General features: G+C 40.2%; 2 protein-coding genes across 8 annotated transcripts in view; one reads left to right on the top strand and one right to left on the bottom strand.

Moving 5' to 3' along the window:
• The window catches only part of PFKM (phosphofructokinase, muscle), a 45,938-nt gene extending 21,486 nt beyond the window's left edge, over positions 1–24,452 (bottom strand). The window contains exons 1-4 of one of the 4 annotated variants that reach the window (XM_074325772.2): positions 23,437–23,463; positions 22,178–22,268; positions 21,417–21,539; positions 1,258–1,350 (exon numbers count right to left, since the gene is read on the bottom strand). In XM_074325772.2, coding sequence (XP_074181873.1) covers positions 1,258–1,350; positions 21,417–21,539; positions 22,178–22,259 — 298 coding nt within the window. In that variant the 5' untranslated portion in view covers positions 22,260–22,268; positions 23,437–23,463. Of the gene's footprint in view, positions 1–1,257; positions 1,351–4,417; positions 4,619–21,416; positions 21,540–22,177; positions 22,269–23,436; positions 23,464–24,226 lie in introns of those variants that run through there. The other 3 variants (XM_074325773.2, XM_019748355.3, XM_019748354.3) reach the window with 3 other exon arrangements.
• Positions 23,505–27,683, top strand: part of SENP1 (SUMO specific peptidase 1) — a 48,300-nt gene continuing 44,121 nt past the window's right edge. Inside the window, exons 1-2 of one of the 4 annotated variants that reach the window (XM_019748361.3) lie at positions 23,505–23,619; positions 27,329–27,376. In XM_019748361.3, coding sequence (XP_019603920.1) covers positions 27,373–27,376 — 4 coding nt within the window. In that variant the 5' untranslated portion in view covers positions 23,505–23,619; positions 27,329–27,372. Of the gene's footprint in view, positions 23,620–23,641; positions 24,245–27,328; positions 27,377–27,683 lie in introns of those variants that run through there. The other 3 variants (XM_019748357.3, XM_019748360.3, XM_019748356.3) reach the window with 3 other exon arrangements.

The following is a 27,683-nucleotide window of genomic DNA, read 5'->3' as shown; positions in this document are numbered from 1 at the left end:
ATTTAATTAGCAATACATTTATGGAGTACTTACTATGTACCAGGCACTGTTGTAAGCACTTTAGTTGAACGAAGTGTTCAGTTTCCTGAAACTTACATTCTCTGTGAAGTTTTCCCTAGTTAATCCAACCAAGGCCTATCATTTCATTATATAAGTGGATTCCATTTTGGTTAAGGCACACTTGGTTATTGTTATTTCTGTGCCCTCCCTAAGAATTCTAGTAATGTATGCTATCTTGTCTCATTAAACTGTAAGTTCCCAAAGGAAATCAATTTCTTCACAACATATGAGACAGGGTTCCATACAAAGTGGGTGCAAAACACAAAGTCTAGGAAAGCCTAAGGAGAGCGGTGCAGAGGGAAGGGGAGACTAGCTGAAATCTCTTTCTCTCTTTTTCTCACCACATTCTCTATGTCCTGGTATCCCTTTGAAAGAGATTTTGCCTCTCTTCAACATAGTATAAATGAGAATATACAAGATCATCAAAGGAGCAAAAAAGTACAATGAGGCACACCTCCCCTATCTCCTGCTTCATTTTCCCATATACCTGATTTTTCTGAGGCCTGGGTTTCTTAGCCTCAACCCAGAAATGGGTTTTCTCTGGCTTTCCGCCCACTTGCCCACCCCACCACAGATCTACACTTGAATAACTGCTGCTGTTCTGTGTGTTCAAGGGCTAAAGAGATGGGAGGGGAAGAAAGGCCAGAGGAAACAGAGAATGAAGCAGAACTGTGCCTAGTAGAAGAACGTGAGCTATAGGAGTAGGTGCCTGACCCTGGTCAGTGCAGGAACTCTGCAGACATCAGAGTTGGTACTGCAGATCTAGCTAGAGCCCAACAAATACCAACTCTGGGTCTCCCCTTTCCCCGTCATTTCCAATGAACTTGAAGGGAATCCACCTACTGCCTTCTCGACAATTTTATCTCTTTAGTCTCTTTCTTTCCAATGTTGTCTGAGGAAACACCAGTCTTTTAGGTACCAAAGGACCCAAATCATCCTACATCTTTAGAGAAACTTGGAAAGAAGTTTTCTGAAGATTTGGGTAAATAAAAGTAGAGCAAATAAAATCCAAAAGCAGTTGAGGACTTAGACCTGACAGAGATTTTTTTAGGAAAGCCCAGGATTCCAGTATGAATCTATAGCAGGAGGCTATTAAGGAGGATAGTTCTGTTCTACAGGCTAAGGGGAGTCAAGAAATGCAAGGGGGCCTGTCAGCCATGTTTTTTGTCACTAACCAAGCAGGGCCCTCCTCCTTACCTTGGGCATCTCCACCAGAGGTTAAGACGGCGATGGCTTTGCCAACCCCCAGGGTTCTGGCTGCATGGTGCTCTTCATGGGTCATGATCCACTCTAGAATTCAAGAGAATGATCAATTAAGACACAGCTGGATCAAGGTGCTCCGAGCTCTGGCAATGGCTCGCTAGGCTGGATAGAGCCACCGCAGTCAGGCTCTCCCACTATACTAAGTCTGGGCTGTGCAGCCTGAGAGCCTGGACTTCTTCCAGAGGAGAGCCCCACCCCCACAGAGTGACAAGCTAAAATGTCACAGTAATCACACCCAAGACTGCAAAAGTCCTGGCTAATCCTTCCCACTCCAATTGGAGCCTATTTGGATAATAAGCAAAGGTCAAAGAGAAGGGCGGTTGACTGAACAGAAATGAGAAAGGAAGGAGGAAAGTTAAGTTAGCTCACGGATTCCTTCCTTTTAATGAAGTGGTGGAAGGACTGTTGCAGAGGATAGGAATCAAATGAGAACCAGCAAAGCAGAAACAGAAAAGCGAGGGTAGGTTGGGTTATGGTTAAGATTAGGGTTAGGTGTTACAGAATTGGGCTAAATTGGAACTGGAGTTTGAGGTTATAAAGGCACATTAGAGCTTAGGCAAATGAATGGTGTCAGGCTCAGGAATGGGTAGGGAATTTTCTATGGCTTTTCCCATTGCTCCTGAGCATCTCTTGAGCCTTTGTTTTCAAGCCTTGCCCCTCACATTACATTCGATCCAATGAGAAGAGTAACACAAAATCACCGTCACAGATACACAGGTATGTACACAGGACACGTGAATACCTTCGTAGTTTTGTCTTTAGGGCTTATCGCTCTCAAAGGAACACACAAGACATATTTTTGGATCCACAAAATGCCAATAGAATCATCATTCTCCCAGTTATCCAGGTTAAAATCTGTTATTTTTAAATTTAGCTCCTCCTTACTCTCAGAATCAGAAGTTACCAAATCCTATTTTTCTCCCTTCTTATTATCATCCCTTTTCTGTTCTCCTCTTTTCTATCCTCACTGTCTCTTTCCACCTGAATTGCCTACCACAGTGGCTGGTCTCCCTCTCCTTGTGTTTCCCTTTTCCACTCTATTAGAGACACAAAATAAACCTCCATGGGAAGGTCATAGACCCAAGGCCTCAGTGGCAAGAGGATTCATTCACAAGAACAGGGGCTGATGACCTAGCATAGCTCATGTCTCTGCTGGGAATCTGGGGAAATCAGCGCAGAAACACATAGATCCACACATATGCCAATAAAATACATGCAATGAGACACTCATGAACACATATGCACACAAACACCCATAGGATTATTAAGAGACACAAATTCACAGACATAACTTCATATAATCAGTACTGACAGACAAAATCCAAACTTCTTGGGTTGGCATTCAAAGCTTCCATGATCTAGCCTTTTCCTAGAGCTTCAACTTTTGCTCCCATGAATTCTGTTCCATCATCACCTGAACATTACTTTACTCCTCCCCACTTCCATGTCTGGGCGCACTGCGTTCCTTTTCCAGAAGCTTTCCAGTTCCTTATTGATCTGTGGGCCTTTTCCACAGCTCAATACCCAACTCCATCATTTAAGCCTAGTCCTAGTCGCACCCCTATTAAACCTATTTAGCCTTCACTGATTACCGCAGGTGAAGGGGGGCTTCTTTTGGGGCCTCCTCTAATCACATATTGTCTGGAACAGGATCATGCATGTAGTGAACTGGATCATTCACTTAACGACTACTTTATGTAGTATTTTAATTGCTTGTTATATATTGAAAATGTTAGACCAGGGGTTAACAAATTACAGCCCATGGGACGAATCCAGTCCTCCTGCCATTTTTGTATGGCAGCTAACTATGAAAGGATTTTATATTTTTAAATAGTTGACAAAATTTTTTCATGGCATGTGAAAATTATATGAAATTCAAATTTATCTGTCCATACCACTCTCATTCTTTCACGTATTATCTATGACTGCTTTTGTGCTACAACAGCAGAGTAGATTGTTGCAACAGAGACCAATAGCCTACAAAGCCTAAAATATTTACTACCTGGCCTTTTACAGAAAGTTTGCAGAACTATGGACTAGATGATTGCAAAAGTCATTTTCCCTAACTAGACTGCGAATTCCTCTAGGAAGGGATCACGTTCATTTTTAAAACTCTCCCAGTCTATCAAAGCCTAGCGAAGTCTATGCACATAACACGAGTTCAATAAATACTTGCTGAAAGCATTGGTGAACTGACCGACAACACAAAAATGCACATAAATACATGAAAAAATTTAAATATGTTGAGATACAGCTCTGTATTCTCTGCACTTCTAACACATACAGATACAAATAGAACCTAAGAAAGCATATAGTGCCAAATAGTGAAAGAAATATAAACCCACATGAATAGAGACACTTCTTCAACTAATGTTTATGTCCAAATTTCTACTGTTCTCAAGAAAGGAAAGACTACGTGTCTGCTGCAAACAGGAAGGCAAAAATTTGGAAAGAAAAGAACAAAATATGAGTATGCTGATCTCTTTTCCTGAGTGTTTTTCCTTCTCATCTACTCTGGGAGCTCATCATTGATAGAAATTCACACAGGGATCTTCCACTCCTGGAGACTTCAGTGAAGGACAGAAGTCATTGTAACAAGGGGAAGGTTAGGAGTGCTGATTGCAAAAAACAGCTCATTTTCTTCTCCTGCATCTCTAAGACAGTTTTTGAGGCACAGGACACAGAAATGCACACAGATTCATAGATAAGCACCCTTTAGAGATCCACAGTGACACGCACGTAGAAATAAAGATATTAAAACATAAACATAAAATCACGTGTGTAGAGAAGCACGCGTGAGGGAGAAATACATAGAGACAGCATCATAGATGCACTGATTTGAATAGGATGAGGACCAGGGTAGGAGTCGGGAGGCCAAGGGCAACGAGGTCCGAGCACCACACACCCACCCGATTCCCAGGGAATGGGGCTGTGCTGCAAGCCGAGGGACAGGAAACAAGGGGCGAGGGTTGTTCACGACTGCTCTACCCATCCCCCCTATTGGCTCCTGCTTCTGATGCCACAACACCTCTTCTTTTCCCTGCTGCTCCTTTCAGTTCTCCCCACCGCCTCCTCCCTGCACGTCCATTCCCACCTCGGTCTCGGCTTCCCCCTCGCTCGTTATCCAAGGACCCCTCTTGCCTTTCTGTTTTAGCTCTTCTCGACCGCGGATTTCTTGCACACTGTCCTTGGGGAAGGGGGCAGGGGAGCCAGCGAACACAGGGAGGAGCCAGGTGGAGGCCACAGGGAGGGGAAAGCGGAGAGGCTTCCCAACCCCCACTGGCTGATGCTGGTCAGGAGGCTCCGCCTCCCCCTGCTCGCCTTTCTCCTCCTCTTCCTCCTCCCCCCAAGAACGCAGCTCAGATTTGTTTTGGGCTTAGTTTCTTCACTCTCCAGAGGGTTCTCGGGCCCGATATCAACCTCCGGAGCCTCCAGCTCCCGTATACAGCGGGAATCAGAAATCAGTTAGTTGCTTCCCGTGCTGTCAGCAGATACCTCTCCTAGTCAAGCATCCTCAGCAACTGATGGGTGATAACCTCTCCCTCAGGCCCTATCCATTCTCTCTTATTTCTATCACTCTTTGAACAAACACGCATTGGAAGGCTGTGTGCCAGGTTTTAGGCGCTAAGAGATGAAAAGATAAATGAAACAGAGTCCCTGCCCTTCAGGATCATTAAACACTGGTATTTACTGTAGAGGGACTTCAAAAACTACTTTTCCATGTATGTTACCTTTCAGAGAAAATATAGAAAAACTGGCTAGCAATGGGAGTACCAAGAGGCAAGACCCCTGCGGGAATAACCCCCTCTCACGCCTGCAACACGAGGGGGTGCAGGATCCTGGTGGTGAAGCCAGCATGTCTGCTGGGCTGCAAAGCACACGGGACCCTCCCTGGGACGTGGGGCAAGGAGTCCCAGAGCAAGAGGTGCATCCTTTACTCAGAGCCTCTTTACTCCTTCCTCTGCTCCACCCATGTCTTTGCTTCAATGCCTCTCCACAGTCACCTCTCTTCTTGCTGCTTCTACTGCCCTTCCTCTTATTTTTTGTTTCTGCCTCTGCACACTCTGGCCACGGACAATAGGAATGCAAGTGACTAGGAGATAAAACCATTTGATTACACAAAATTAACTTTCGTGCTGCAAATGCTAGTATCAAAAAATTGAAAAGACAACCCACAGGATGAGAGAAAAAAATTGCAAATCATATATCTGATAAGGACCAATATCTGGAATACATAAATAACTCTTGCAACCCAATAATAAAGATATAATGACCCAATTTAAAAATGAGCAAAAGATCTGAACTGATACCTCACCAAAGAAGCTGTACAGATGGCAAATATGAAATGATACTCAACATCTTATGTCATTAGGGAACTTCAATTTGAAACAGTGAGATACCGTTACAACCTATTAGAATGGCTAACAAACAAAAAACCTGATAATACCAAATGGTGACGAGACTGTGAAGGAGGATCCTTGGTGGGAATGCAAAATGGTACAGTCACTTTAAAAGACAGTTTGGCAGTTTCTTATAAAGCTAAATATAGTCTTACCACATGATCCAGTAATTACACTCCTAAGTATTTACCCACGAGTTGAAAACTATATTCACATAATAACCTGCACATGAATGTTTATAGCAGCTTTATTTATAATTGCCCAAAACTGGAAGCAACTAAAATGTCCTTTAAAAGAGGAATGGAGAAACTGTGATGCATCCATACAATGAAATATTTATTATTCAGCAATAAAAAGAGAAACTACAGAAAATCTAGGTAGGAATGAGAGTGCCAGGAGGCAAAACCCCTGCCATGATATGACCCATCAAGCCAAAAAAAGATAATGAAACTTAAATACATATTGCTTAGTGAAAGAAGGCAATCTGAAAAGGCTATATACTGTATGATTCCAACTATATGACATCCTGGAAAAGGCAAAACTGTAGAGACAGTAAAAAGATCGATTGTTGCCAAGAGGTTGGAGTAGAGATAAATAGATGCAGCATGAGGGATTTTTAGGGCAGTGAAACTATTCTGTATGATGCTATAATAGTGATTACATAGCATCATGCATTGTCAAAACATAGAACTGTACAACTGTACAACACAGTGTTAATAACGGGAAAATGAGCAGAGAAGAGCGATGATAGATGAAACACTCTGTACAATCTGTTCAAATTTCTGTAAGCCTAAACCTGCTCTGACAAATAAAGCATATTAATCTCAAAATACATTCTGTTTGATGAAATAGCAAATGAAATTGGATATTAAAATAGCAAATGAAATTGTGATATTAAAACAAAAAAATGGGCAAGGGTTTGAATAGACATTTCTCTAAAGAAGATATACAAATAGCCAATAAACACATGAAAAGGTTCTCAACATTAGGGAAATGCAAATCAAAGCTACAATGAGATTCCTTTTTACAGCATGAGGATACCTATTACCAAAAAAAAAAAAAGTAAGTGTTGGAGATGATGTGAACAAATTGGAACCCTTGTATATTAGCCAATATGAAAAACAGGTTGGCAATTTCTCGAAATTAAACAGAGTTACCATATGACCTAGCAACTCCATTCCTAGGTGTATACCCAAGGAAAATGCAAACATGTACACACATAAACGTGCACACAAATCTTCACAGCAGCTTTATTCATAATAGGCAAAAAGTGGAAACAGTCCAAATGTCCGTCAACTGATGAATGGATGAATAAAATGTGCCATATCCATACAATAGAATGTTACTTGGCAATGAAAAGAGTAAAACATGCTGCAACATGGATGAACTTTGGAAACACTATGCTAAGTGGAAGAAGCCAGTCACAAAAGACCACGTAGCATATGATTTCATTTATAGGAAATGTCCAGAATAGGCAAATCTATAGAGACAGAAAGTAGATCCCCAGTTGCTCAGGGCTGCAGTGAAATGAGGAGTGACTGCCAAAGAGTATCGGATTTTGTGTGTGTGTGGCGGGGGGAAGGGGTGATGAAAATGTCCTAAACTTGGAGTGACTACATAAATCTGTGAATGTGCTTAAAAACTGTTGAATTGTATACTTTAATTTTAATGAAGTCAAGCTTATCAATTATTTCTTTCATGGATCATGACTTTGGTGTTGTATATAAAAAGGTATTACCGTATCCAGGGCCATCTAGTTTTCTCCTATGTTATCTTCTAGGAGTTGTATAGTTTTGTATTTTACATCTAAGTCTATGATTCATTTTGAGTTAGTTTTTGTGAAGTGAGTGAGGTCTGTATCTAGATTTTTATTTTTATTTTTTTGCACATGGATGTCTAGTTGTTCCATCACCATTTGTTGGAGAGACTATCTTTGCTCCATTTTATTGCCTTGGCTACTTTGTCAAAGATCAGTTGATTGTATTTCTGGGCTCTCTATTATGTTCCACTGATCCATTTGTCTATTTTTTCACCAATACCACTTGTCTTGATTACTATAGCTTTATGGTATTCTTAAAGTCAGGCAGTTTTGGGCTTCCAACTTTATTCTCCTTCAATATCATGTTGGCTATCCTGGGTCTTTTGTATTTCCATAGAAACTTTAGAATCAGCTTTCTTATATCCATAAAATAACTTGTTGGGAGCTTGACTGGGATTGCATTGACTCTATAGATCAAATTGGGAAGAACTGACATCTGGACAATATTGAGTTTTTTATCTATGAACATGGAATAGCTCTCCATTTATTTAGTTCTTTTATTCCATTAATTAGTTTTTTACTTTTCCTCATAAAGATCATGTATATATGTTATCAGATTTATCACTAAGTATTTCAATTTTGGGTTGCTAATGTAAATGGTATTGTGTTTTTAATTTCAAATTCCACTTGTTCACTGTTGATGTATAGGAAATTGACTTCGCATGTCAACCTATCATACAACCTTACTATAATAGCTTAGTTCCAGGAGTTTTTTGTAAATTCTTTCAGATTTTCTACATAGATGATGATTCCATCTGTGAACAAAAATAGTTTTATGTCTTCCTTCTCAATCTGTATGCTTTTTATTTCTTTTTCTTGCCTTATTGAACAAGGATGTTCAGTAAAATGATAAAAAGGAGTGGTGAGAGGGAACATCCTTGCCTTGTACTTGACTTTAGTGGGAAAGCTTCAAGTTTCTCAACCGTAAGTATGATGTTAGCTGCAGTCTTTATCAAGTTGAGACAGTTCCCTTATATTCCTAGTTTACTGAGAATTTTTATCATGAGTGGGTATTGGATTTTGTTAAATGCTTTTTCTTCATCTATTGATATGATCATGATTTTGCTATTTTGGTCTGTTTATATGATGGATTATATTGATTTTTGAATGTTGAACCAGTCTTGCATACCTGGAATAAATCCCCTTGGTCATGGTGTATAATTCTTTTTATAAGTTTTTGGATTTAATTTACTAATATTTTGTTAAAAATTGTTGCATCTGTGTTTATAGGAGATATTGATTTGTAGTTTTCTTGTATGTTTTTGTCTGGATTTGGTATTATGGTAATGCTGGCCTCATAGAATGAGTTAAGAAGTATTTCCTCTGCTTTTATCTTCTGAAACAGATTGTACAGAATTGGTAAAATTTCTTCCTTAAATGTTTGGCAAAATTCACCAGTGAAACTACCCAGACGTGGTGTTTTCTTCTTTGGAACGGTACTAATTATTGATTCAACTTCTTTAATAAGCATAGGCCTATTCATATGGTCTATTTCTTGCGTGAATTTTGGCAGATAGTGTTTTTCAAGAAGTTGATCCATTTTGTAGAGTTCATAGTATTCCTTTATTATCCTATTAATTCCCATGGGCTCTGTAGTGATGTTACCTCTTTTCATTTCTAATATTAGCAATTGTGTCCCTTTTTTTTTTTTTTTTCTTTGTTAGCCTGGCTAGAGTCTTATAAAGTTTATTAATCTTTTTCAAGAACCATTTTTGGATTCATTGATTTTCTTTACTAATTTCCTGTTTTTAACTTTATTGATTCCTGCTCTAATTCTTATTTATTTTCTTCTGCTTACTTTGGACTTAATTTGCTCTCCTTTTTCTTGTTTCCTAAGGTGGAAACTTAGATTACTGATTTGAGATCTTTCTTCTTTTCTAATATATGCATTCAATGCTATAAATTTCCCTCTAAGTACTGCTTCTGCTGCAAATTTTGGTACGTTTTCATTTTCATTTAACTCAAAATATTTTTAAAATTTTCTTGAGATTTCGTCTCTGACACGTTATTTAAAAGTGTGTGCTGAATGTCCACATATTTGGGGATTTTCCAGTTATCTTTCTGTCAGTGACCTGAAAGTGGGCATTGTATAATTTCTGTTCTTTTGAATTTGTTAAGCTGTGTTTTATAGCCCAGAACATGGTCTATCTTGGTGAATATTCCATGTAAAATGTGTATTGAGAAAAATATTCTGCTATTGTTGGATGAATTGTTTATGTCAATTATATTCAGTTGATTGGTGATATTGTTGAGTTCAACTATGTTCTTACTATTTTCTCTCTGCTGGATGATCTATTTCTGAGAGAGGTATATTGAAATTTCCCACTTTGATAGTGAATCCATCTATTTATCCTTGTAGCTCTATCACTTTTTGTCTCATGTAGTTTGATGCGGTGTTGTTAAGTGAATACACATTAAGAACTGTTATGTCTTATTGGAGAATCAACCTCTTTATCACTATGTAATCCCCTTCTTTATCCCTGATAACTTTCCTTACTTTGAAGTCTGCTCTGTCTAAAATTAATATAACTACTCCTGGTTTCTTTTTATTAGTGTTAGCATGCTATGTTTTTCTCCATCCATTTATTTTTCATCTAAATGTGTCTTTATATTTAAGTTGGTTTCTTACAGACAATATATAGTTGGTCATGTTTTTTCATTCACTCTGACAATCTGTCTTTTAATTGGTGCACTTAGACCACTGACATTCAAAGTGATTATTGAAATAGTTAGATTAATATGTAGCATATTCATTATTGTTTTCTATTTGGTGCCCTTGTTCTTTGTTCCTATTTTTGCCGTCCACTCTTTTTTTCTGCTGTTTGTAGTTTTAATTGAACATTTTATGATTCCATATTCTCTCCTTTCATATAAGTAATACTTATTTACTTTTCTTAGTGGTTTCCCTAGAATTTGAAATAAATGTTTATATCGAACCCAAATTCACTTTCAAATAATATCATACTGTTTCACAGGTAGTGTAAGTACCTTATAATAACAAAATAATCCCAATTCCTTCCTCCTGTCCTTTGTATCATTAGTGTCTTTCATTTGTTACATATAAACATACATAAGCATATGCATATAACATATACCTGAATATACCTAATCAAATATATTGTTCTTATTTTGAACAAACTGTTACCTGTTATACCAATTAAGAATAAGAAAAATAAAAGTTTTTCTTTTATCTTGACTTATTCCATTTTTGATGTTCTTCTTTTCTTTATGTAGATCCAAGTTTCTATTTTCCTTCTCTCTAAAGAACTTCTATTAACATTTTGTGCAAGACAGGTCTATTGGCAACAAATATCCTCAATTTGTGTTTGAGAAAATCTTTATTTCTCCTTCACTTTTTTTTTTTAAAGATTTTATTGGGGAAGGGGAACAGGACTTTATTTGGGGAACAGTGTGTACTTTCAGGACTTTTTTCCAAGTCAAGTTGTTTGTCCTTTCAATCTTAGTTGTGGAGGGTGCCATTCAGCTTCAAGTTGTTATCCTTTCAGTCTTAGTTGTGGAGGGCGCAGCTCAGCTCCAGGTCCAGTTGCCGTTGCTAGTTGCAGGGGGGCACAGCCCACCATCCCTTGCGGGAGTCAAACCGGCAACCTTGTGGTTGAGAGGACGCACTCCAACCAACTGAGCCATCCGGGAGCTCAGCGGCAGCTCAGCTCAAGGTGCCGTGTTCAATTTTTAGTTGCAGGGGGCGCTGCCCACCATCCCTTGCGGGAGTCGAGGAATTGAACTGGCAACCTTGTGGTTGATTGCCCACTGGCCCATGTGGGAATCGAACCGGAAGCCTTCGGAGTTAGGAGCACGGAGCTCTAACCGCCTGAGCCACCGGGCCGGCCCCCTCTCCTTCACTTTTGAAGGATAATTTTGCAGGATACAGAAGTCTAGGGGTTTTATTTTCTCTCAATACCTTAAATATTTCACTCAACTCTCTTCTTGCTTGCATGGTTTCTGAGAAGTCAGATATAATTCTTATTTTTGGTCCTCTGTAGGTAAGATTTTTTTCCTTTGTCTTCTTTCAGCATTTTTCTTTATCTTTGATTTCCTGTAATTTGAAAATAATACGACTAGGTGTAGGGTTTTGTTGTTGTTGTTTTGTTTTGCTTTGGTTTTTTGCACATTTATCTTGTTGGTGTTCTCTGAGATTCCTGGATTTGTGGTTTGATGTCTGGCATCAATTTGGGGCAAATTCTCTCTCACTATTTTTTCAAATATTTTTTTCTATTCTTTTCTCTCTTTCTTCTCCTGGTATTCCCTTTATGTGTATTTCACATCTTTTGCCATTGTTCCACAGTCCTTGAATAATGTTCTTTTTTTCCCCCCAGTCTTTGTTCTCTTTGCTTCTTGGGTTTTGATGATTGTATTGATGTATCCTCTAGCTCAGAGATTCTTTCTTCAACCATGTCCAGTCTACTAGTAAGCCCATCAGAGGCAGTCTTCATTTCTGTTGCAGTATTTTTTGTCTCCAGCATTTCTTTCTGGTTCTTTCCTAGGATGTCCATTTCTCTGCTTACATTGCTCATCTGTTCTTGCATGCTGTCTATTTTACCCATTAGAGCCCTTATCACATTAATCATAGGTGTTTTAAATTCCCTATCAGATAATTCCAACATCCCTGCCATGTCTGGTTCTGATGATTGCTCTGTCTCTCAATTATTTATTTATTTTTTTTGGCCTTTTTATATATGCCTTGTAATTTTTTTCTTGATGGCCAGACATGATGTACCAAGTAAAACAAAGTACTGTAAATAGACCTTTAGTAATGTGCTGGTAAGGTGTTGGGGGAGGGGAAACACTCTATAGTCCTATGATTGTGTCTCAGTCTTTTAGTGAGCCTATGCCTCTGGACTGTGAACTTCACAAGCATTTCTCAGATTTTTTTCTTCCCCCTTTAGGTGAGACAGAATGGCTGAAATGGGCTGGAATTGGGAATTTTTCTTCCTCAGGTCAGAGAAAACTGATAATACCCCAGCGAGGTAGGCTCTGGTTAACTACGTAGTTTCCTAAGGACAGCCTTTGTTAAGGATAGAATGCTCTGGCATATTTCAAAATGGCTTCTTTTTTCCTCCTGCAGCCAGAAACCTCAGGAGATTTTTCTCTGATGTTTACTGTGAGAATTTGGTCGAGGCCCTAGAAACAAATCTCACAATATTGTGGAGACCTCACCTTGACTCGGACGCCCTTGTAGTTTTTAACTCCCAGAGTTGTCAGCACTGAGCCTCCAGCAATTACAATTACAGTTCAGGTTTTCCTACCCCATCATTGGCTCCTGAGGTTTCTGCTGGTGAGTCTGTGCTCCAGTAAGCTGTGATAAACTGTATTTGCCTGTCTGTCTCTCCATTTTGGGGTCAGCAGTTTGCCCTCTGTACTCCCCTCTCTTATGGATCCAGGAAGAGTTGCCGATTTTTCTGTCTCTTTACTTTTGCTTGTTAGGGTGAAGTGGTGACTTCCAAGCTCCTTGGAAATCGTAAGTCCAAATTATACATGATAAATAGGTGAATTTTATGATATGTAAATTTTATCTCAATAAAGATGTTTAAAAATTTGGGGAAGTAAAAGCTAGAAAAGCTCCCCACACATTCTGGGGTTTGTAACTACAACAATGAAACCGAAAGCTGAAATTGGAGAGGCAATCCATCCCTTCCCTCCTCTATCCACTACCAACTCCTATGTCTTCATTGAAAGTGATCTTAATAAATTACTGCATTAATGAGTCTACCTTAATTAGGTAAAGGCAAGGAAATGTTAGTTAGTTACTCAAAGGCTTATCCCCAAGACACTTGATCCTTTAGATCCCTTTTTCTGTCCAGGATCAATGATCCCCAAGAGTTCTTGGAAAACTAAATGAGCACAAATCAAGGATATATCATCTCAAAAAGGCACCTAGGGAACCTTCAGGTCAGTTAAGGTTGGGAGTTCCAGAAAAAAATAAATTTTCTCAGAAGTACTTAGGCCTTGCCTATGGTTATATTAGTGTAATTCCCCAACTTGAAGATGTTACTTTCTGAGAGTTAAACTAGTAAAAACCAACACAAAATAAAGAGGAGTTAATGGAAGAAATATGTCACCTTAAGAAATAGCTGAAAATATCTTCCTGACGATAATCTTAACAAACCTCTATTCACTATTAATTCATTCATACATTTAACAAATATTTACTATGGACTCATTATGTGCCAGCCATTGTGCCAGGTACTAAGGAATAATAAGTTCTCATGGAATTTATAATCTAGAGGGACTATCAAATGTTCATAGGAAGCTTACATTTCATTGGACCTGGGATATAATTGAAGAAATCAACAAATCAATTAACAATTGTAATGTATCAAATTCTTGTAGCATGAATATGTTTGTTGAGGGTAAATGGAGTAAAAAAATTGGACCTGGATAGTATGAATTAGTAGTGTCTATTTAGTATTACTTAAGAGAAAGATACTGGTAAGACATAAATATTCCAGCCGTAGAGAAATGGATGATATGAGGAAACAGTCATAGATCCTTAAAACTGGATTTTCTTTAATTTTGTTCCTAAACTACAAATGATACATTTCACATTTTCCTAATTTTCTGTTTATCAAACAACTTTTAAATTTCAAATATAGTTTCCCAGGAAACTTAACTTGGAAAGGGGTACCTTAAGCTAACTATGGTTGACTTATGAATCAAAGTTTGGATGAATAATTTCATGGTGGCCTGATGACAAGAGAATGTATAATATCTAGGCAGTTCTAGAAAATATATGTCCAATCCTCATCTCTCCAATGGGGGAGGCTGAGAAGCATCCCTTAAGGTAGGGTGTTGGTACATGAAGCCTCCAGGTGAACACAGTATTGTAACTAAGGAAGAGTGGGCTGAGGAAGGGGTCTAAACATTGTCATACAAGCTAGGGTGCCTAAGGAAAGTGTTAGTAGTAGGGTTCACAGCTTAGCAGAGCTAGAGGACCAGGGATCACAAGAGCAAAGCAGTAAGTTAAAGAGTCAAACAAGAGATGGTGCCGACGAATTCCAGAGGCAACCAAACTAAACTAGTAGCTGAATTTGTACTCATTCCAAGATTATTTTTATTGATGGTATAGTTTAATGGGGCCAGAAATGGGATACCCTGAATCCTTCCTCCAGAGGAGAAAGCTAAAATGTTCTGGGTTTGCACTGGAAAAGAAGGGGCCATCTGATAGACCTCTCAAGAGAACTTAGGTCCATTCTAATGGCTCAAGTATAGGAATTAGCTAGGGCACTGAAGAAATCTAGAATTTTGTCCCAAATATAATCAACTTTCTTCAGTTGTTGAGGTTGCTAGAATTCAGAGTTTAGGGAACTTGACAGAGAGTGAAGGGCAAAAAAAGGACTGAACCTACAAGAAGAAGGTCAGTTGGACCCAGAAGACCATGTGATTAAAGTCCATCTTTCTTTCGTCTTGTACTATGTAGCTGCTGGTGGTCTTCCTGTTGTCAGCATGGCAGGTAAAGCTAATGTGCACAGAGGAGAGTCAAAGGACATTTAACCTCATGTGTGATACCTTGGTACCCAGCAATGAAAGGCATATTCTTTATACTGATCCTCTCAGTGTATAGGAAGGCATTTAAAAGGTCCTCTTAGGCTTCCCAGAGCTGTCTAGGTATCACTCAGCTATTAGGGTGTTGGCATGAAATCCAGGCAAACAGTAGGGACAAAAATTGTAATATTATGAAAGAAGGCATTCTGGAGGAGAAAAGTGTAAGAATATGTTTGAAAAGAATTCTGCAGCAGCTAGAGAGGAAGAGCACTTGAGTAACCAGCTTAGATATTCTTAGGTAGACCTGGTTCATATGCTCTGACCAGTAACCCTGTAAGTAGTGGATAGGGAAATGAAGACGTGAGAGCTTTGGACAGTATCCTCCAAACCAGGATAAAACTAGACATTACTACCAGGAAGTTGAGTAGTTCATGAGGACAGACGATCTCTCTGACAATGACTATCAAAGGCTGGCATAGATGGACGGCAATAAAGGGGATGTTGTATGCCATACGGATGAATCCATTCATGCCAACAGGAGGGTATCGTGACTATGGATGGGTACAGATCTATAGTTAGACCACTGTGAAGACAAGGTGAAGGTGATGTTGAGGATAATAGTTTTGGTGTACCAGAACATTTAGAAATGAGAAGTAGGCATGGCAGTCATCCAGGTGTGATTCTAACCCAGGAGAATAGGAAATAGCACACTATAGGTTTCATGTATTCATTCAACAAATACTGAACACCTATTACATGTTAGGCACTATTCTAGACTCCAGGGGATCCAGGATTGGAAAAATAAAAACCCTGTCTGTCCTCATGGAGCTTCCATTTTAGTGAGGAAAGCAAGTAATAAACAAATTAGTTAGTAGTGATGAGTGCTTTGAAGAAAAACAAAGCAGGGCAAAGAAGCAGAGCAACAAGGGTACTATATGAAGTAGGCTGGACTGGAAAAATCTAGCTGAGATGACATTCTAAGAGGTCTGAACAAATGAGAGTGAAAACCATGATACCATTTGGGGGGACAGCTTTCAGATAGGGAGAATAGCAATTGCAAAGGTGCTGAGGCAGGAACAAATTAGGAGTATCATACAAGAGGATCACTAAGATATCCTCTGGGCTAGAATCAGAATTGTAAATGGGTAATTATGACGTGGTGGGTTGATGTTGTGGAACATGGAGCAATTAAGTATGGGCCTCTCTCTGGATTGAAACAAATATACATCTGGTCTTCTCATTTCTATACAAACCCTGGATCTCATCTAGTCATTACCTAACTAATATACTATTATCTGTCTTCCTCCACTAGAATATAAGCTCCATGAGGACAGACCCTGGGCATAAGCATGAAACCATTGCCTGCACTGGAGAGTCATCTTTTGCTCTAGCTGGGATAGGATGACCCCTGGAGATAGAACAGCCTCCACCATCCACTAATATTAAAGTTTCTGACATACAGCACTGGCTTAAGACAATGGTTCTCAGTTCCAGTCCAGTAGATTCAGCATAACCTGGATACTTGTTAGAAATGCAAATTATTGGGCCCTACCTGGGACCTCCTGAAATCAGAAACTCTGGGGGTGGGGCACAGCAATGTGATTTAACAGGCGATTCTGATACATGATAAAGTTTGAGAACTACTGTTCTAAGTTGTGGAAGTCCAAGAACACTATCACTTGAAGAATAAATCTGCATATCTCAAAGGCCTGGATGGCTCCTAAGAAGTCATTTCCACCAATTAGGATCAACTTCTTCAGAAAGCTAGCTCAGGGAAGAGGTCACAGGTAATAAGATGATCCCTACTGCAGGTTGAAGGCAATACTTTCAAGTTTTGATTAGGGCAGAGGTAAATGAACTCTTCAGCTGAGGTATGTATCCTCAAGCTTGGACCAGATACATTTTTTCTTTCCTTGAGGAAGTAAACTTTTGGGGATATCAGAGCAGAGAAGACAAATAATCATTATATAAGATGATCCTGCGAGCCTTCTGTCTCAGATCTGCTAACACCTCAAGCATGATGTGAAAGACTTAGCTATTTAGTAAGTATATGGGCCAAGGAATATACCTCGGCTCCTAGATACACTTCCTGGGTTAACTGAGAAGTAGTTCAACAGAGGACCGCCTAGCATAGGGTGGTCCAAGAGGGTATTTAAGATCATCTCTATTAATCAGTGGAAGGTGAAAAAGTGTTCCACAGGTCTACTGGTGGGTATTCTTGCATATTGGCTGAGAAGTAGAGCATCTGTAAAGCTCCTTTCCCACTCAATGATCTTCCCAATTCAACTGACATTATAAGGGCCCTGAGAATTTTAGCTTCATGAAAACCCAAATTCTCTAGAGCTGGTCCTGGAAGATTGGGATCAGAAGCTCCACATCGGGATTAAGGCAGTCTTGATAGAGACAGAACTCCCACTGATTCTCCTTCAGCCAAGAGTGCTGGTTCTTAGAGCACAGTGTCTACATATGGAGAATCTTGTCTCTGATACAGAAAGCAAGTATACCTGTTTGGAAGGAACTCTGGGCTGTGGAGAGCAATTATCTCTACATATCTGCTGCACTCACAATATTAGGGTAACTGCATCCTGGTCTGCATAAACCTCCTAGGTGTGAGTGTACTGTCAAAGGAACAGAAGGGTGGTGGGGACATGGAAAATGCTGGTGACTGACAGCCTAGAAGTATAGAATGTGATAGTAAGGTTTTATGCTTCTGGGGAGAAACTGTGGCACTGGAGGCACGTGGATGTGACAGTACTTACTATCTTGGCATGATCCCCCATTGACAGCCCAATAAGAAGTAGTCTCAGGAGTCACCGGTTACCAACCAAGGCCAGTTGCCCATTAGTGAATAGGAGAGATTTTTGCACAAGGAGGCTTTAGATAACAGTTGGATCTGCTGGACCAGAGCCTGGCTGACAAAGCTGACCCTGAGCCTTTTTCCTGGAGGTAGTTGTCCCCGAGTCATGGCTATCCGGGAATGCGAACCACCTTTCTTTACAAAGATTAGGGGCCTAGGTGACTCACTCCCTTGCTGTGCCCCAATGCAGGACCACATGGCTTCCTTATGTTGGGGATTGATCCTCTATAGGCCAGAAACACACACACACACACACACACACACACACACACACACAGCCTTCCTCATTACAGAACAGGCAAAGTACTGTCTATACTGTTGACTGGCAGGGAGTTGGAGAAAATAGCAGCTGTAGCTGCTTCCCTGCCAGGTGTGGGACTAAAAACAAAATGTATTCCTTTTCTTGAGGACTAGAGCTTGGCATCTTCAGTCAGAGCAAGGAGCAGAACATCCTGGAGGGAGTCCCTCTGAGTTTTCCAGGCTGGCAGCAGCAGCAAAAGGACATTAGGCCAGGGGTGCTTTGGCATCAGTAGCTCTGGCCTCACCTCTGCCAACCATGCTATTTGTGGCATGACTTCTTCATTTGTGCCTTATAGAAATGCGTTGCCTACATGCAAGGAATGGAGCAAGGCAGTGGCATTATCCATCCTACCAGAGCAGGTAACCACTCTTGACCTTTCCAAACCGTCCTCAAACCAGGAGCCAAAATGACCTTTTAAAAACACAAATATCATCCTGTCACTACTCTTCAGTGACATAGCTCGAGAATGGTAAGACTTAGAATGCAGAGCATGATTTGGCTCCTATACCATCTTTCTAGTTCACTCTCCAGCTACTCTTCCTCTCACTCAAGTTGTACTGGCCTTTTCTACTCCTCCAATGAGCCAAACTCCTTCTCATTTCATAGCCTACTGTCCCTTTCCCCAGAAAGCTCTTCCCCCTTTGCCTGGCTAATGCATACTAATCTCTCAGGTCTTCCTGAGAGAGGGTTTTTCTGACTTCTCAGGCCAGATTAGGCCCCGTTTTATACTCTGAATACATGGTAGGTATTATTTTCTTTCATTGTACTAGCACCATTCGAATTATCTAACTATGTGATTACTGTCTTATTCCCACAAGGTTATAAGTTTCATGAGGGTAGGTAATGCACCTATTTTGTTTACAGTGCCTGACATAGTATGTGCAAATTTTCTTGGAAGGAACAAAAAGAAGGAGGGAGGGAAGATGGAAGGAAAGGAGGAAATGATATAGGGAAGCAGGCAAGAAAAAGGCAGAAAAGGAGGAATGGGGATCCCAGTGGGGCTAATTGGGAAGACATTTGATTTTCCGACTCTAGTAGGAAAGCTGGAAGGGTTAAATGCAGCTCTTACCAGAGGCTTCAATACTTAAAGGCTGAAATTGAACATCAGAATTTTGTCCAGAGGATAATGCTGAGTTCAAAGCACAGAAGTCCAAATGAATCATCACAACAAAGGGGGTCTGAGATGAGAGTTAGGTATGGAGCAAAATGACACTGGAAAAAGCATGGGAGATGAAGGCAAATAAGAACTAACCTATACATATTCAAGAAACTGTAGGATAAGGCTCCCAGCTGGGCTTATTTCTTGTACCTAGTGGCTTTTTATGCATGAGCAAAGCACAGCTGATTAAAGGGACACAGACCAGACACACAGTTGCCATATATAGATCTGACAATGTAAAGGTCTGAAAATTAAGTTCGCGAACTTGTTGCACCGATGTTGCTAACCTTTTTTGATATCAGAAGGATTACTCATTATGAATTTGTACCAACTGGACAAACAGTTAACCAAGTTTACTATTTGGAAGTGCTGAAAAGGTTGCATGAAAAAGTTAGACAACCTGAAATTTTCGCCAACAATTCGCCAATGGCTCTCACATCACGACAATGCACCAGCTCACACAGCACTGTCTGTAAGGAAGTTTTTAACCAGTAAACAAATAACTGTATTGGAACACCCTCCCTACTCACCTGATCTAGTTCCCAATGACTTCTTTCTTTACCTGAAGAGAAAGGAAATATTAAAAGACAGACAGTTTGATGACATTCAGCTCTGATGGCTATTCCATGACAGCTCTGATGGCTATTCCAGAAAAAGAATTCCAAAATTGCTCTGTAGGGTGGACTAGGCACTGGCAACGGTGCATAGCTTCCCAAGGGGAGTACTTCAAAGGTGACCGTAGTGATATTCAGCAATGAGATATGTAGCACCCTTTTCTAGGACAAGTTCGCGAATTTAATTGTCAGACCGCATATTGCTCCAATAACTTAATAGATTGGTATTCTTGTATATAAACCATTTTTTTGTGAGTCTGGTTAACTCTTGACATGCTGATGAGGCTGAATTAAGTTAGATTTTATGCCATTTCAAAGCTTAGGACTGGATTGGACCACGATGCCCTGCCTACACGCCAGAGCTCAGTTAAACTCTGCCTAAGAAATCGGCTGGCCCCTCCTTTTCCTATATCTCTATGGCATCCTCTTTTGAAATTCAACATTTTGAACCAAAGTTATCAAACTCTTAACTTACACATTGTCTCAAACTATGTCCTTTCTTTATAGTCGGCTCCTGGGGGGCAGGGAGTATCTAGTTCATTTTCTCATCTCCTACTGAGCCTAGTACAATTACTTCAAGTATTACGTCATTACTGAATAAATGCAAATAAATACAAAAAAATTACTGAATAAATACTGCTATATATTTCTTACGTGCTGTGAGTGATCACGCCAATGAATTGTTAACTTCTTGAGAAAAACCATTTTAGACCTAAATTCCTTCTGACAACATAAGGAGTTGGACTAAATAATCTCTAAGACATTTCCAAAATGTGAAAAATTGGGACAATGATAAGGTTATGGCATATATATATTCTATCATTTCTCGTATATTACTGGACACATAGTGGGAACTCGATAAATGTTTGCAGTGAACTGACTCCAATATAGATGTACTTAAGTTGAGAAGAAACACAGAGATGTGTTTCTGAAGTTTCATATAAATTACTTATAAGTTGAACACTACTTCAAATATACAAGAGACATTTGTTATTAAAGGAATTCCTAAGGTGAATATTTTTTTACAATATTTGGAATCACTTTGCAACATAACTCTTCAATTTAATCAATTTTTAAGTCTCATATTTTTACATATCAAGGTTGCTGATAAAACGTAAACCAGATTAGGAGCTTACAGTTATGAGGGCACCAACTGACTTACTGTTGAGTAAATCAAGCTGTTCTTCAGAGAGAGCTGTCACTCTTTCTACGTTTCCCAGATAATCTATTCTCTCTCTCTCTCTCTCTGTCTCTCTCTGTCTCTCTCTCTTACATACACACACACACACACACACACACACACACACACGCACGCACACATTCTCCTTTGCATTTTAACTCATATTTCAAATTTGGTAGGTCTATCCTAAATTATAATGCTATGCATAAACGTTCCAATACTCCTTTCCACATTCCTCGCACTCATTTAACCACATGCCTCACCATTTCCCAAAATAGGTGTGCTTTCCACGGTGTCTGGATCATCCAAAGTATCTAGACTCTTCAAGGCATCTGTCTCAGGTGGTGGCTTTTGTATGAGCATGCTGGAAGTTGAAGCTTCCCCATCTGAGAAGCAATATCTTTAGGTCATCCTCAAGGTGGGATTCAGGAAAGGCAGTGCTCCTTATTCTCTTTCATTTTCTCTATGACTCTTGCCTGTCCAGGGCCTTCTCTCCATAAATCCAGTAGAAAATTAGAGAAGTGATGACTTCTCAACAATTATCTTACCTTAAAAAGGTTCTACTCCTTTGACACAAATGGGGAAAAGCAGAACTTGTAACTAGATTCTTTGAGACTGGGATAGAAGAAAAAGCCAGTTTTCTTTGGGACTCTATTTTATAAATTTTGGAGTATCAATTATAATGGCAGCAAAAACTCCCACAGAAAAGGTTGAAATGATTCACAAGGAACAGAGAAATTAACTATCAGCTCATGTGCTATAAATCTTGTTCTCCCTCAATTCCTAAGTCCTCCTTATCTGCCTAGAGCTTATTCTCACATATCAGGCCATAATCTCTCCTGATACTTGTACCAGGGAAAAATATGACTCAGTAACAAATATTTTATCATAGTGAGGATGGAATAAACAATGTCAGTTGACGCCTAAAGCCTGAATTTACACTAGTAAGTCTCGCAGCCTATATTGAGACTCCATGTAAGAGAACCCATTCTGTCACTGGAGTATGATCAAGAGATAATGGTACCTGGTCTCTGAGGAGTCCTGACTACCTGGCGAGATTGAATGACACACACGAAAAATTTCAGATGTAATTCCTCTTTACGCATGGCTGTCTCCTAGAAATAGACAGAGTTTAATTTAAATGAACAGATTTGTGAAATGATTAAGATGGACAAAAGTGACATGGACCAGTTATGCTCAATACTAATAGGCCTTAGGACCTGACAGTCTAAACATCAGCATATGAAATGATACAAATAATCTACTTTTATACATTTGACAGGTCAGGATCCCCTGAACTCAGCAAGCATCTCCTTTTCCCAGCTGCAAGAGTAGCTTAAAGGCTGGGGGCCTCCATTCTTCAGGAAAGAATAGAGGCTTCTTCAAGAAGCCTCCATTCTTCAAGTCTGAACTCAGACTGTGGCTGTCACCTGGGTTTAGAGCATCTACTCAGAAGAATTTCTCCAAGACTTCTAGACAGGGCCTAAGTCCAGAGGTCCACCAAGTTGAGGGGCTTGGTAAAAAGTCTGAATGAACATATTTCTTTCCATTATTTTCTCTTAAAAAGTATAGCACGGATTACAGGTTAATAAATTTGGTCCCAGGAACAACACCAGGGCCATTTAGTTCTTCAGAGGGCAGACTCCTGGGTCTTGTCCGATTTTTACTCAGAAAAGTAGATCTCTGGTGGACCGCTTTCCTCACACCTATGCCCATGTTTCAAACTCCTCCAGAGTCGTGGAAGGTTGGACATGTTATAGTCTAACCTATGCCAATCCAAAGCTGCTGCCCCTCCCTCCCTTTTCGCGAATGACTAATCAAACAGGATGCGGTGCAAAGAGTACAGGACCGCAAATTAAGAAACTTGTTACCTAATCCCAGACCTGCCATGCGCTTTATAACTTTGGGAAATGACTTCACTTCTCTGAAACTGTTAGACTAAAATATCTCCAATAACATCTCCAAGCACCAACGTTCTGTGATTCTCAATAAAACATGAACTAGCCTGAGATCGATTTAGCTCTCAGATCTACATCTGTCAAGGTGGTCACAGGTTCCCACAGATGAAGGGCCACAGAGAAAGCTGCCATGAAAACCAGAGTGAGCAAAAATCGCCAAGCGGAACCAGAAATCGGCGGGTTAGGGGACCGAGGGAGCAGACAAAAGCGAAGGACGAAAGGCACACTAACAGTACTCCGAGAACAAGAAAAAGCTCAAACTGAAACGGGAACTGGAAAATTATGACTACGGTCTTAGACTCTCCCTTGGCGTCTTGGGCCTCACCACACTGCGCAGGCGTTTTGCGGGTCATCTCTGCTCTTTGACCTCCCGCCCCACCCCCCTCCTCCGCAGTCACCGAGCGGCTCTTCCGGTGTTGTGGAGGCGGTTCCGGTTCGCGGCGGTTCCCGGGTTTTGCGTTCCGCGCTCGACCGGAAACCCCTTCGTATAGCAGCCGGTTCCGGTTCGGTGAGTGGCGGCGGGAAGCTGGGGGAGGGGTGAGGATGGAGGGAGCCCGGGCCCGGAGGCAGTGCTGCTCCGGACCGGGCAGCCAGGGTTGGGCGGAAGCGGGGACGGCTGTGGGGACGGCGCTTTTTCCTCTGCCCCGCCCCCTGGGACCACCTCCCCTCCCCACTGCTGTCCGCGGGCGGCGAACTGGCCGGCGGCCGTTAGTGAGGCTTCCCGAGGCCGGTTATTCAGGCCTCTTTCTTTTGGGTGGTGGAGAGCCCGTCTCCCTGCCGTTACGCCAGTCCCCATCTCAGCGGCCAGCCCTCCTTGTGGGGAATAGGCCAGTTGGGATTTCGGGGCTTTCCCGGCAGAGCAGGGTCGTCTCAAGGGAAAGCTGTTTTCATCGGGAAGCTCTGCTTTCTGTTACACCTGCTTCACCTCCCGCTTTCCTTGAGACCTGAATGATATTTCTCGACTACTTCTGCGTCTCACGTAAACATTTCTCCAACTCTTTTACGCGGTGGTATCTCCCTGAGATGCGATATCGCTAGTGCCACCACCGGAAAGAAACGTCTGGACCCTCCTGCCCAGGTTATGAAAATCCCCTTAACTGCCACAGTTTGCTTACCTGGCTCATCGCCTCCTGGTAATTCCCTTGAACCGTCTCTTTCTTGGTGTGTCCTAACGTGGTCTCTCTGGATATATGCCCTGTTTCTCTTGAGCTTGGTGATTTCTGTTTATCGGTGCCTCTGCAGTATTTGCACTATCTTATTGGCAATAACTTTCTCCTTTATCACTTTCAAGTCAGCCTTGTTAAGTCGTTTCACTTCACGTTTGGTACACTTATTATATTTGGGGTGGTGGTGATTCTTATAAAATTTATATAAAGCTACCAACGATGTGACTTAGGGCCCATGTTTTAATTGGATATTCTGGATGGAATAGATCGCCTCATCGCCTATATCTTTATAAAGATAATTGGTGTGAAGGATGCGTACTAAAAGATACATTGCACTAAATTTGAAATTACAGTTACAGTGAAACCGTAGTCATCTGTTGAAGCACGATCCCTTAACTTTCTTCCTATTTAGAGATTCCCTTCCTTTCCCCCCTCTGATCCAGTTCCATTTTGGAAGCGTCCCTTGTTTTATCTTCAGAAGCCTCATTCATTTTTACCTTATTCCAATTAATTACCCCATTGCAAAGATGGTCTTCATATCACCTGTCTGATGAGTTAAATCTAGAGGGAGCAAGTGGATTAAAAAACAGGTTCTGCTACTTCAGGCCAAGGTGATGTAATTCTTAACTACTGCTTTGGAAGTCTTTTCTTTACCTGACTCCCACACCTACTAAATTGCACCAGGTTTATTGTCTTGCTGTAAATATCCATTTATGGATCTGACTTCCTCCTGTAGACAGTGAGCTTCTCAGCAGCAGGGACTAGTTCTTATTCTTTTTATCCCCAATACCCTTGTAATTGGTGTACAGGAAATGATTGTGGATGAAAGAAGTTGAATACTTAGTGTTTAAGGTGTTGGGAGTCTAATTGGGAGAGAATACATGTGAAAATATGAAAAACAGAAACGTGATGACATAGTACAAATTGTATCATATGCATAGTTTTCCAGAGTTCAGAGTAGGGTGATTCACATGATCACTTCCACGCCCTTTTCATATCATAAATTGTTCTAACCACAGTCTTGTTCCTGGATAAAACTAATTGTACAGTGTTTCTCCATAGTGGGTGCTTTCTGGTAACTTCATCACAGTTCTAAACATTCTCTTTTATAATCGCCTCTTTGCATGTATGTAAGCTTGTAAATGTTTTACCATACATGTTACATTCTGTTACTGTCAGGGCTTTGCCATTCTTTTTGTCTTTCAGATTTCCTATTGTGTTCAGCTACTAACCTATCTTCTTCACCTGCATATCTGTAACTGCTTATGTTCTTTCAGTAAATTAAATGACCAAGTAAACTAGGAAATGAATTATTAGAATACTTTTCTTAAAAGGGAAAAAAATTTATGCTTCTAAGAATTTGGTGGCATCAGTGGTTCCAGATCCAGCATTTCGTGTTGAATCTTGGGGTAAAATATTCTCCCAATGGAATTGCAAAGTGGCAAAAAGTACCATAAGCACCCTGAAGAAGCTGGATGTATTTGTATTAAAATGTAAATTTAGGGCTTTATTTATTAAAATTATAAAACGTTTCCCAGAATTAGCTAGAGTTACTTTTATCTTGTTAAAATGTATGAATCCTTGAATAAGGGTATGTTTAAGGATGTAAAGTTCTGTGATGTTTGTTGAAAGCACATTTTCTTGGGAGTCAGGATACCTGAATTTTTGTTTTCCCTTTGCCCCATCTGTGTGATTTTAGGTAAGTCACTTAAACCTTTCTGGGCATAATCGCTAGAATTCTTTGATTTCTTGTTTGCTTCCCTCCTCACATCTATCTCAGCAATGCAAAAGAAGTTAACATGGGACTGTTTGACTGGGCACCAAGTTTTTAAATTGGCATTCTTAATACAACAAAAAAAGCTAGAGATGACAATTAGGACATGACCTGATAGAGTGAAATGTAAAAAAGCTACTGCCAATTTATTTGTTGATGGGATTTTTACCCCCTTAATCTGAGACCCAGGGAATTCTTCTTTATTAAAAAAGAAGTAAGGGGAAAGAGTAACCTGGAGAATTTCCAGATAAAAGCCTTTTGTTAAGTTGAGCGTTTAGAAACATATTTGGAGCCTAAATCTAAGGCTTAAATATTTGTGGGACTCCTCCCTGGCAAGACTAGGTAGGTAACCAGATGTACTCTGCTGAGTTTGTAGCTATACCAAGACAAGCTGAAGCAGCCTTTTTTTTTATGCACTTCGTTGTCGTGACCGTCAAGAATACCTCTTAGCACCAACCAGTCCTCTTAGTAGATTGAAGCCCTGACATTGCCATGTAGTGGATGAAGTACTCAATCTTTTAAAAAATACGGTGATAAGATTATGAGTAATATAAGTGTGACTATTTTCCTCCCTAGTGTTCTCTTGGAAATCTGCCAAGAAGCATGTGTGCTGAGGGTATGTTTATTAACCTAATTCCAAGCAGTTAGGCTTCTAACTTCCTTTTCCTGGGAAAATTAGATACATCAGAGGAGAAAATAATTTGACACAGGCAAAGGGACTTTGGTTTTTAGCAATTTGGTAAATGATGGGGGAGAAAGTACTTAGTACAACAGTGAAGTATTCCTTGATTGTCCTCAGAATATCTGTAGCTTTATGTTTGGCCACTGAGTAAGCTGTGTATGGAAGAGAAGTCTTAATAGGACCACTGCAAGATCTGACACTTGTTTGAAATGGTTTAACATGAGGTAATAGAGCGATGGATTGGGAAGAATTTCTAGGTTGTAATTTCAGTGTAGTCACTAACCAACTTTATGACCATATGCAAATTACTCTCCAAATGGTTGGCTCTCCCACCTTGCTTCATGCTGTAATAGTCTGTGATTCTGTGGGTAGCCCACAACTGCTGTTCAGTATAGCACAGATTGCAGAAATGTTTGTAACTACCTCAGGCCAGTTTTAGTTCTTATTCTCTTGCCATCAAGTCAACTCTCCTTACCACCTCTTATTTTTCTCCACTAGAAACACAAATGTCACTTCTGAGTGGCTTCCTATTTTATAATTATATGAAGGAGATGTTTCAGTATGTAACACTTCTGTTTTCTGTCTTCCTTTATAGGACTCTGTATCTCTGCTAAAGTCAGTGATGTGAAAAGACCTGACATGGGTAAGACTGACTATGAACTAGTCCTTCGGTCCTTGTAGTTACCCTGATTACTTAAGCAGGAGTGAAAGAACGGGTTTTCCTAACATTTTTAATATTTGCATCTTTGTGCTTAATAATGTTAAGAGAGATCTTGTTCTAATTATGTTCTACTGTATATCAAACAATTTTCTTTTGGTTGAGACATTGTTTATGGCATTGTTTGGAAGCATTTTCTCATTCATTGTATTGAAAAGTCAAATACACATTAGCTGACGCTTACTATGTGCCAGGCCCTGTTCTAAGTACTTAAAATAGATTCATTTAATTT

Source organism: Rhinolophus sinicus, chromosome 1, assembly GCF_057876585.1.
Source record: "Rhinolophus sinicus isolate RSI-liver-muscle chromosome 1, RSI-T2T, whole genome shotgun sequence".
In the NCBI taxonomy this organism is placed as follows: Eukaryota; Metazoa; Chordata; class Mammalia; order Chiroptera; family Rhinolophidae; genus Rhinolophus; species Rhinolophus sinicus.
Note: the sequence above shows the minus strand (reverse complement) of the source record. Positions and strands in the feature narration are given on the sequence as shown.